We start from the raw sequence: 11,876 nt of genomic DNA on the forward strand, positions 1-11,876 counted from the left end.
ATGATGCGAATGATGATGTAAGGATGACATCAGGGTCCAACGACCAAGAGACTACCAGAGAACATGACACAGAACAATCTGTGTCCAGAGAACAATGTACTTACCATGAGGCCTTGGATATAAATAGTTGTAAATAACAAGTTTCAAGAAAAATGTAATATAGTCATTTGGTCGTACAGAACCTTAGAAATGTTGAAAAAAGAGACACATTTTGTCAAAGGTTTTCCTCCTTCACTCATCATGACAATTTGCAGGAATGCCAAATTTAAAAAGAACAACAATTTGCACTTGCGTGCGAAAGGAGTGCTGATTGGTTGGCAAGTGGACTCTGATTGGCAGATGGTCGATGGTCATCGAACAGGTGAAGATTCAACCAAAGCAGCCCATCAACTTCTTGTCCCCTTTTACAATTTGGTAAACTTGCGAGTTGGTCCTGATGAGTGCAAGGAGAAAAATTTCAACAAAAAAGACGCCTCATTTTTCAGCAAAAACTCAATACCGACTATCTCCAAGTCACTCATTGAGGAAGTGAAGTCCCATCGAGACAGAGGAATATGAGTAAAGGGAATAAGGATGTGAGGAAAACCAGCAGTGATACAGTGGCAGTTCTGGAGGTCACAGGTCAAGAAAACTGAGGCCATAGATTGGTGACCCATGGGGGAAAGATCCAGGAACAGTTCAACTTTGCAAAGAAGAAGAACAAAAATAAGACATACCATGGTAGGGGATAGAGGGCGAACCACTCCTAGTGTCAACAGCCATTGAACAGCCACTACCCTTCCAAAGCCCTTCCAACACATCAGAGGTTCACAGCAATGACAGCAAGGGGAGCTCTGTTGCTGAATGTTTGAAAGTTACCGAACAGCTCTGGGCTTACAAGAGAGGTCACAATAAACACCGGGTCACTACCCTTCTATATACCGTTGGGGCCACAGCTGATGATGTCCCGGCAAGACAAGGGGGCAAGGAGACCTCCGTGCCCTACAAGGAGGTTTTGAGGGCCTTCGATTATTACTTCAGCCCTAAGAAGAGCCCGGCCATTGAACCCGGGCAAGATTCAACCAAAGGAGCCGAAGGCTGGGTGAACCCATCGATTCATACGTTGCTGATTTGTACAAACTGGCCAGCGGTTGCAGCTATAGCGCATTAAAATGCAAATTAATCAGTGACCCACAATAGAGTCGGCAGGTCCGACAAGACACTCTCAGACCTCTTGCGGACAAAGGAGGATTTACTGTTCGAGAAGGCTGAACGGTTTGCACAGCCGGTGGTGTTGCGAAAGCAGAATCAGCGTGCACTTCAGGAAGATGTTGAAGCTCAGCCCGGGGGGGGTGGGGGGCGAGGTCGAGGCAGCCTGTAGGCCCAAAGCTGGGAGCCCTGCCCCCACCGCAAAGCCGGTGAAAATTCCCGCCAAATCTGCTCGAGGGGTGGGGGAAACCCTTCCCACTGTTTTAAAATGTTCCAGATGCGGCATCAAAAAAAACAGCACGGCCACAAGGAACACGCAGCAGGGAGAGCCAAAAGCTGCCTTTGTTGCCGGGCCGGACGTTTTATCCAATTCTGCAGATCTAAAGCACGAATTAAAGGGAGGACGCTGGATCAAGCTCCCGACCATTCTAAAGTACAGGAATTTTCGAAACAAAGGCGTTCAGGATAAAGGATTCCTGGGAGAAATGAAGATAAGCATTTCTGGTCTGTCGAGCTGGAAGTCACAGGTTACAGGACAGAATTTAAACTGGACACCGGACTGGAGGGCGGGGGGGTCACAGTCTTGTCAGACGAATGGGACTGGCTTAATGATGCGGAGAACCAGCCATCAAAAATCAATCTACAGGGGGGCCGGGGTGCACAGGCCTCAGGGTCAAGGGTCAGACCAGTACAACACTACAAAATAAACGTACAGAAACGGATGCATCTCTTTATATCCTACAGAATCAGCAGCTTTCTCTGCTCCCAAGGCAGTGTGCTCAGGGCTTGGTCTTCTACAAAGGCTTGGCGAGGTAATGCAAGCCAACAGCGGAGCCGTGTTTAGGAGAGGAATTTCCTAAGTTGTTCCGGGGAAGCTAAAGAAAAGCGAGCGTCACGTCACTCTGCCCCCACCCCCCCCACCAGACGCCAAACCCGTCTGCTTACTTACCCCCCTCGGAGGGTAACTACACCCGCCAGATCAAGAGGGCAAATTGGCAGGATGCCACACCCAGGAGCGATCTCTCCTGTTACAGCGCCTGCAGAAGGCTGCTCAGGGTTAGTGATGGTCCCTAAACCCAAATTGGGCTCTGCCATTGATTGGACGCAGCTAGATAAAGCTGATCGAAGAGAGGCACCCCCCCTGGTGTCCTCCGACGATGACAGCCTGGTGAAGTTGCCTATAAGTGTTCTCCTTTCCAAGCCGGGGTTTTTTTTGGCCAATTCCCCTTGACCCAGAATAGAGGTTGTTGACCACGTTTACCGCTCCCCTCGGTCGCTTTGGCTTCGACCGGCTCCCCTTAGGCATATCCTCTGCACCCGAAATCTTCCAGCCCAGCACGCGCAACACCCTGGAAGGGAAACGGAGGAATTATTTGCCACACCAGGTGGCCTGCTCATCCGAGGTGCGACCGAGCAAGAGTACGATCACTTGGAGTCCCGGAGGTTTTCAACGTGCCTGAATGGAAGGGGTGAGTTCGGGGAAACCAATGCCAGATTTTTGGATCATATTACACACCAAAGAGAGATAACAACAGACCACCCCCCCACCCCCACCCCACTAAAGACCAAAGTGATTAAAGCACGTCCGCAGCCCAAGTGTGTTGCTGACATACAAAGATGTGTAGGGCCGGTCAACCAGGTGAGGAAATTCATCCCAAATCTGTTAGCCATCAACTAAACTCCAGGAGACCTGCTGAGGTAAAGTCAGCAGTGGTACTGGGGAGTGGAGCAGGAAGAATGCCTTTGACAGGATCAACGAGCTGCTCATCTCTTCGTATCCCCGTGGGCATCATGACCCCAAACTGCCGACAATGGCGGCAGCCGAGGCACCATCGCTGGGGCTCGGAGACCTTCTTCTGCAGACCCAGGAAGGTGCCAGGAGATAAACAGTTCATTCCACCTCGAGGTCGCTGGCAGAGACTGAAAAAACATCAGGCAACGATTGAAAAGGGAGCAGCGTGGGCCCACGAGAAAGTTTTCAGCTTATTCAACAGGCTTAAAATTCCGGATTGAGATGGACCCTAAAGTTCGGGACACTTCCCGGGAACTCCATGGAATTTGCAAAGGTGTCACCGAGGATACAGTGCTGTGACTCTACAACTGAAGGGAAAAGTCAGGGAACTGCTGCACGCACTGTGGAGAGCTACAGAACTCCACTTGACACTCGCTTCTGAGGTACATATTCTTCATCAACAACAACCAACCTCTGCAAACAAACTCAGAGAGATGAGAGAAGCCCAACTGAAGGACACAACATGCAGTCAGGTCACTGCCAAGGCAGTTGGCTTGAATATGCCCCAAGCCATCAGATTTTTAAAAATATTCGTTCATGGGATGTGGGTGTCACTGGCTAGGCCATCGTTAACTGCCCTTGTTCAGAAGGCATTTAAGTGTCGACCACATCGCTGTGAGTCTGGATTCACATGTCGGACAGGCCAAGGAAGGACGGCAGATTTCCTTCCATAAAAGGCATTAGTGAACCAATCAGCAATGGTCCTTCAATTCCAATTTTTTATTGGATTCAAGTTTCACCATCTGCTGTGGTGGGATTTGAACCTAGGTCCCCAGGCACATTACCCTGGGTCTTGGGACTACTAGTCCAACGACAATACCACTGTGACATCCCCTCCCCTTATTGTTAACATGAACGACAATGAAGCATTTGTTGATGGACTTGTCGCCTTCGATGACAGGTTAGTAACCCCGAGAGGGGTGTGAGGAGACATTGTCCAAAGACTTCATGGTAGTCGTTTGGGCAATGCGAAATGATGAGCACGGGCGCAACCATCAGAATGGTGGCCGGACACTTTGAAAGCCAGAGAGGAACTTATTTCGACCTGCCATGCTTATGCTATCGACAGTCAAGGGCGAACAGAACCATCACGACCATCAACACCTCCAGCCAGATCTCGGCCAAGGCTCGGAATGTTTGGCTTGACTTCGGAGGTGAAACCTACCTCATGGTCGTGGAGATGGGTCTCGCTGGTTGGAAGCCATCAGGCACCGCGCCACAGCCCCAGGTAAAAGCTTTGAAACATGTTTACTCTTCCCCGTGGCGTTCTGGGTGAAGTTGCCTCGGACAACAGTCCACAGTTTATGAATGAACACTTCCGACAGTTGGCAGCGGAATATGGATCTCACCACCTGACCACTTCACCCCACCACCCGCAGGCTACAGGAGAAAGGGAGAGAGGTGTAGAGACGAGCAAAATGGAAATGAAAACAAATAGTGCCCAGACTCAGCCTTTCTCAATTGGAGGGTGACACGATTGAGTCTTGGCTTTTCACCAGCACAACTGCTGATAGGAAGAAGGCTCCCTTCATTGCAATATAACCTTTTTTTACTATATTCATTCATGGGATGTGGGCGTCGCTGGCTGGACCCAGCATTTATTGCCCGTCCTTAATTGCCCCTTGAGAAGGTGGTGGTGAGCTGCCCTCCTGAACCGGTGTTCGTCCATGTGGTGTAGGTACACCCACCGTGCGGTTAGGTGGGAGTTCCAGGATCCAATATCACCAGCATCGGGCACAACATCACCCCACAAGATCATGAGCAACTGAAGGGTCACAGGCAAAGGCATGAAGAGAACCAGTCGAGCGGAGAAAAGGCTGTCAGGCAGAAGGTACAGTCACAAAACAAGCCCAGCAGCCACGATCACAGCTCGTGCAAACAGCCCTTGGGGTTCTCGGGCAAGAGGGAAAGGCTCTGATAGAAGCCACCAGGAGGCGATCATTCCTAGTTTTACCAGGAAAGGGATGATGAGGTGGACTCAACAGCAAACACCTCAACAAAGAAATGCTTGAGTCCAGGAACTGAGTGTAGCCCAGCACTGTCAGCCAGGAATACTGAAGACCAGATCAGGGAGAGGCACCATAATGCGCTCAGCTGGAGGCCTTAACCTACCTCATGGTCATGAAGATGGGTCTCGCTGGTTGGAAGCCATCAGACGCCGACCCATCTCCTTGACCATGAGGTAGGTTAAGGCTTCCAGCAGATGGTGGGAAGGTAAATAGTTCAACAAAATAATGCAACAGGTTTGAGCTTACACTTGGGGGGGAGTGGGGGGGGTGGGGATGTAAAGGGTTAACGCTCATGTTAAAGAGACAATGACATTAATGATGATGTAAACATGACATGACTGAGAGAGTCCAAGGGAGCAAGACACAGAACAGCCTGTGCCCAGAGAATAATGTACTTACCACGAGGTCCTGGATATAAATTGTTGTAAATTAGTAATTTCAAGAAAAACCTAATGCCAACGATCTCCAATTCACTCCGAGAGTGAGTGGAACCTTATTGAGCCAGGAAACAACACAAGGGAAAGCAACAGTCTGAACCAAAACTGCACACACTACTCCAGGTGTGGTCTCACCAAAACCCTGTACTACTGTCGCAAGGCTTCTTTATTCTTGTACTCCAATCTTTTGGCCATAAAAGCCAGGATGCCATTTGCCCTCCTAATTGTTTGCTGCACCCGTGCTAATGTTTTGTTGTACTCTCAAGACTCTCTGGACTTCAACATTCACAAGTTTCTTGCCTTTTTATAAATATTCGGTTTCTCTGTTCTTGCAACCAAAGTGAATAACCTCACACATCCCCTCGTTCTACACCTTGTTCCCCACTCACTGAACTTGTCTCTATCTCTTTGCAATCTCTTTGTGTCCTCCTCACAGCTTAAATTCCCACCTAGTTCGGTATCACTTCGAAACTCAGATACATCACTCTATGTCTCTTTAGGTCATTAATTTAGATTGTAAATAGCGGAGGGCCCTGCACTGGATCTTGTGGCATTCCACTATTCACTGCTTGCCAACGTGAGAATTCCCCACCTATCTCAAATCCCTACTTCCTGCCTATTAACCAGCCCTCTATCCATGCTAATATAGCTCCCTCAGCTCCATGAACCCTTTTCTTGCATTAATAACCTTTTGTGTGGCACCTTATTGAATGGCTTTTGGGAACCCAGGGGGCAATTTCCAGCCCACTCACCCCGGCGGGCTTTTCCGGTCCCGCCAAAGTCAATGGAGTTTTGAACAACTTGCCAGATTTTCTGGCCTTTCTCCCACGGCGATGGGGCTGTAAAATACCCCCCAGGTATACTACATCTACTGGCTCCCCTTTATCTACCCTACCCTACAGCCCCAAACAACTCTATTTCACATCAGACTCACAGGCCTGTACTTCCCTGTTTTCCCTCTCTCCGTCTCTGTTTCTCTGTCTCTCTCTCTCTCTCTCTGTCTCTCTTTCCTTCTCTCTCTCTCTCCTCTCTCTCTCTTCTCTCTCTCTCTGTCTCTCTCTCTCTCCCTGTGTCTCTCTCTCCCCCCTCTCTCTCTCTCTCTGTCTCTCTCTCTCTCTCCTTCTCACTCTCCTTCTCTGTCTCTCTGTCTCTCTCTCTCTCTCCCTCTCTCTCTGCCTCTCTCATTCTCTGTCTCTCTCCCTCTCTCTCTGTCTCTCTGTCTCTCTCTCTGTCTCTCTCTCTCTCTGTGTCTCTCTCTCTCTGCCTCTCTCTCTCTGTGACTCTGTCTCTCTCTCTCTCTCTCTCTGTGTCTCGTTCTGTCTCTCTCTCTCTCTGTGTGTCTCTCTGTCTCTCTCCCTCTCTGTCTCTCTCTCTCTCTCTCTCTCTGTCTCTCTCTCTCTCTCTCTCTGTGACTCTGTCTCTCTCTCTCTCTCTGTGTCTCTCTCTGTCTTTCTCCTCTCTCTCTCCTTCTCTCTCTCTCTCTGTCTCGCTCTCTCCTTGTATCTCTCTCTCTGTCTCTCTCCCTCTCCTTCTCTCTCTCTCTGTGTCTCTCTCTCTCTGCCTCTCTCTCTCTGTGACTCTGTCTCTCTCTCTCTCTCTCTCTGTGTCTCGTTCTGTCTCTCTCTCTCTCTGTGTGTCTCTCTGTCTCTCTCCCTCTCTGTCTCTCTCTCTCTCTCTCTCTCTGTCTCTCTCTCTCTCTCTCTGTCTCTCTCTCTCTCTCTCTCTCTGTGACTCTGTCTCTCTCTCTCTCTCTCTGTGTCTCTCTCTCTCTCTATCTCTCTGTGTCTCTCTCTCTGTCTCTCTCCCTCTCTCCCTCTCTGTCTCTCTCTCTCTCTCTCTGTCTCTCTCTCTCTGTCTCTCTCTCTTTGTGTCTCTCCCTCCCTCTCTCTCTCTCCTCTTTCTTGACTAGCAGTGTTACATTTGCTAACTCCCAATCTGCTGGGACTGTTCCAGAATTTGGGGACTTTGGAAAATCAGAGCCATCACATCCACTGTATCTGCAGCTACCCCTTTTAGAACCCCAGGATGGAGGCCATCAGGTTCCCGGGATTTGTTGGAATTTATTCTCACAAGTTGCACCATAGTTTCTTTATCTGCTGATAGTAATTACCTTGATTTCTTCACTTTTATTAGCCCCTTGGTTACCCTCTATTTCTGCTATATAGCCCATGTTTCCCATTGTTAAGACAGGTGCAAATTATTTATTCAATGTTTCTGCCCTTTCCTCATTCCCCATGATAATTTCTCCCTGTTTCTGCTTCTAAGAGACCGACGTTTCCTTTAGCTACTCTCCTCCTTTTTATATATTTAATCTGTTTTTACTTTCCTGGCTAGTTTCCTCTCTTATTCTATTTTTTCCCCTTCACTATCAAGGATCCTTATTCTTTCAAGAGTTGGTTGGAGGGATTTAATCACTTGGCCTCTCACTCAGGGCCCTGCTGAACGGGCTCTGATCTTTAATGAGATCAGGAGCTGAAAAGCACTCCCAGGTCCCCAGACTCCCTGTTGTCATGCTTCCTACCTAGGGGTACACAGGGTAAACAGTGAGATGTTCCTACAGTGGCATTCCCACACCCACATAAAGATGGGCCAGTTGGCATCTGCCTCCTGTACCCTCAGTCATTCAAGGTTGGAGGGTGTGCTCCCGCTCGCTAATTCGCTTGGAGTTCGAGGCTAACGTGGTCCACAATATTTAATGGTGCTGAGGCTCCTTTGCACGGGATTTCTCTGTGCTGCACTCCTGCATGTCCCGTTCGGGGATTGGGTTTTCCTGTTGGCCTGGAGACTGAGGTTCTGCCGTGCGCAGGTTGATTTGAGCAGCGGGGGGGCCTTATCCATCAGCCTTGTACAGTTGAAGCCGAGCAAAAGATTTATAGATTCAAGCCAAAACAATGACTGAAAGCTACGTAGGGCATACAGCACAGAAACAGGCCATTCGGCCCAGCCAGTCCCATGTTGGTGTTTATGCTCCACTCAATCCTCCTCCCATCTTTCCTCATCCAAATCTACCGTCGTAACTCTCTATTCCCTTGTCCTTTCGTGTGCTTGTCTGGTTTCCCCTTAAATACATCGAAACTATTCACCTCAGCCACTCCCTGTGGTAGAGAGTTCCACATTCTCCCCACTCTCAGGGTGAAGAAGTTTCTCCTGAATTCCCAATTGGATTTCTTGGGGACCATCTTATATTGACGGCCTCTAGTTCTGCTCTTCCCCACAAGAGGGACCAGTCTCTCCGTATCCACTCGATCAAAACCTTTCATCGTTTTAATGACCCCGATTAGGTCACCCCCTCAGCCACCTTTTCTCAAGAGGGAAGAGACCCAGCCTGTCAATCCCTTTCCTGATCTGTAAACCCACACGTTTCTGGGCTCATCCTCGTAGATCTTCTCTGCACCCTCGCCAGTGCCTTTATATCCTTTTTATAATATGGCGACCAGGACGGCGCGCGTTACTCTAAGTGTGGTTCAACCAGAGTTCAATACAGCTTTAGCATAACTTCCCCACATTTCAATTCTATCCCTCTGGAAATAAAGCCTAGTGCTCGGTTTGCTTTTTCATGGCCTGGTTAACCTATAGCACAACTTTCAAAGATTGGTGTGTTTGTACTTCAAGGTCCCTTTGTTCCTCAACCCTGCGTACACTGGAACATTCCAAGTATTAAGTGTCCTCCCTATTCTCCCTATCAAAATGTTCATTTGTCAATGTGAAACTTCAATTGCACAATTGTTCATTTGCTCCCTAAGCATTTTTTAAATTATTCATTCAAGGGATGTGGGCATCGCTGGCTAGGCCAGCATTTATTGCCCATCCCTACTTGCCCTTGAAACTGGTGGTGGTGAGCTGTACAGAGAGAGGTACAAAAATAATTCGAAGGGTTTATGGGGTGTTATGGGTTTCTGTCTCCGGGGACTGGGGTGCTCTGGGGTGTAAGCGATGTTACAACTGCACAGACCTCTGTCTTAGCCTCAGTTAGAGTGACTGTGCTCATCTCTGGACATCACAACGCAGCAGGATATATTGGCCATATATTGACAGTGCAGATTCACCAGGTTGACATCGTAGCTTAAAAAGGTTACCTTATCAGGGCAAGTTGCATTTTTAGGCTTGCATCCCCTCGAGCATAGACGATTAAGGGGTGATCTAATCAAGGTGTCTAAAATGATAGCGTAGTGTCATGGACAAAAATGATATGTTTTATTATTGTGAACAATCAAAGTGTCTTTATGTGTAATTTCTTCCCCTCAAAGTGATTGTTTCCCCCAATTTAAGTAGATTCATGCAGCAAGCTTTTGTGAATTTAAAAATAAAGAAGATTATTTATTACCACACTCTTGCCCAGAGGTTTTAAAGCAACATCACACACACACACACACACTACCAGACACACAACGAATAGAAATAGAAGAGTTCTGATGAAGAGTCACGTGGACTCGAAAACGTTAACCCTATTTCTCTCTCCGCAGACGCTGTCAGACCTGCTGAGTTTTTCCAGCATTTTCTGTTTTTATTTCAGATTTCCAGCATCCGCGCTATTTTGCTTTTATACACAAAGAATAGATACAGATGAAGGGAAGAAAAAAACAAAGCAATTACAAGTTGAAATGATTTTGGCCTCTTTCGTGGCAGGCCTGTAGTTTATTAGATGAATTGATGTTGTAGCTGGTTGGGTCAAAACAGAGGATTCTCAGTAAGCGGTGAGGTTTCTTGCCATCGAATTGCCAGGAGGTCAGCTCTCAGACAAAGATAGAAGCTAAAAAACTGCGGATGCTGGAAATCCAAAACAAAAACAGAAACAGAAATACCTGGAAAAACTCAGCAGGTCTGGCAGCATCGGCGGAGAAGAGTACAGTTGACGTGAGGACTCGAAACGTCAACTGTACTCTTCTCCGCCGATGCTGCCAGACCTGCTGAGTTTTTCCAGGTATTTCATCTCTCAGACAAACTTGTGGTTTGAACAGGTGGTATGGGGCGATGGAGGGGTGGATTCCTTCTCCCTCTTTCAAGGTGTAACTGTGTTACCTTGGCTACATTGTCTCGCTGGCTTTTCAGATGGTACCTCGCATGGTGTGTCTCCGATCAGAGCCAACGTGACTGCCCAAGTCATTGTGGCCTATGTGAGTCCAAAGGCCTTTCCAAATAAGGGAGCAGGCTGGACCAATAGGCCTCCTGTGCTGAGGCCTTTCACACTTTGAGTGTCTGGAGACAGCTGGGGCCTTTGTCTTTGAGATGAGGAACCATCCCGATACAATGAAAGGTGGATGAGTTCTCCTTGCATATTTGGCTAACCCTCACTGAGTGTCAACATCTCCATTGTCCATGGTGGGGCTAAGGAGACACATTGAATTGGCTGGTATCACAGTCCTCGCAGTTCACACTTCATCCTTAAAAAGGGGACTTGTGCAATTCTTGAGTGGCTGGGCCTGTCGATATTTGAATGCGGTACTTGTGTGAGTTTCAAGTCCTGTTCTGGAGCCAATATTGCCAAAAGTCACATGATGTGTTGTCAGCCATCTTATAAACTGTTGTGCCCATTTTATTTTTTAACTTTAAAAATTGTAATATTTTCAAGCTAGTGCACCAGGCTGATTCCTGGGATGGCAGGATTGCCGTGTGAGGAGAGTTCAGGTCAACTGGACCAGTATTCGCTGGAGTTTAGATGAAGGAGAGGAGATCTCATTGAAACGTATAAAATTCTGACAGGGGTGGACAGACTGGATGCAGGGATGATGTTCCCTTTGGCTGGGGGGGTTTAGAACAAGGGGTCACAGTCTCAGGATACGGGGTGAGCCACTTAGGACTGAGATGAGGAGAAACTTCTTCACTCAGAGGGTGGCGAACCTGTGGAATTCTCTACCACAGTGGCTGTGGAGGCCAAGTCACTGAATATATTTAAGAAGGAAATAGATTTCTGGACTCTAAATGCAACACGGGGTATAGGGAGAGAGCGGGAGTGCGGTGCGGAGAGAGCGGGAGTGCGGTGCGGAGAGAGCGGGAGTGCGGTGCGGAGGGAGCGGGAGTGCGGTGCGGAGAGAGCGGGAGTGCGGTGCGGAGGGAGTGGGAGTCACGGTGCGGAGAGAGCGGGAGTGCGGTGCGGAGGGAGCGGGAGTGCGGTGCGGAGAGAGCGGGAGTGCGGTGCGGAGGGAGCGGGAGTGCGGTGCAGAGGGAGCGGGAGTGCGGTGCGGAGGGAGCGGGAGTGCGGTGCGGAGGGAGCGGGAGTGCGGTGTGGAGAGGGAGTGCGGTGCGGAGGGAGCGGGAGTGCGGTGCGGAGAGAGCGGGAGTGCGGTGCGGAGGGAGCGGGAGTGCAGTGCGGAGAGAGCGGGAGTACGGTGCGGAGGGAGCGGGAGTGCGGTGCGGAGAGAGCGGGAGTGCGGTGCGGAGAGAGCGGGAGTGCGGTGCGGAGGGAGCGGGAGTGCGGTGCGGAGAGAGCGGGAGTGCGGTGCGGAGAGGGAG

General features: G+C 49.2%; 1 protein-coding gene across 1 annotated transcript in view; it reads left to right on the plus strand.

The window, feature by feature from the left end:
* LOC144671543 (glutamate receptor ionotropic, kainate 5-like) overlaps positions 1-11,876 on the plus strand; it is a 484,710-nt gene that overhangs the window by 340,417 nt on the left and 132,417 nt on the right. Inside the window, exons 15-16 of the mRNA XM_078533496.1 lie at positions 787-1,081; positions 4,050-4,208. Of these exons, the coding sequence (XP_078389622.1) occupies positions 787-1,081; positions 4,050-4,208 (454 nt within the window). The remainder of the gene's footprint in view (positions 1-786; positions 1,082-4,049; positions 4,209-11,876) is intronic.

The sequence above is a fragment of the Cetorhinus maximus genome, chromosome 33, assembly GCF_964194155.1.
Source record: "Cetorhinus maximus chromosome 33, sCetMax3.hap1.1, whole genome shotgun sequence".
Classification (NCBI taxonomy): Eukaryota; Metazoa; Chordata; class Chondrichthyes; order Lamniformes; family Cetorhinidae; genus Cetorhinus; species Cetorhinus maximus.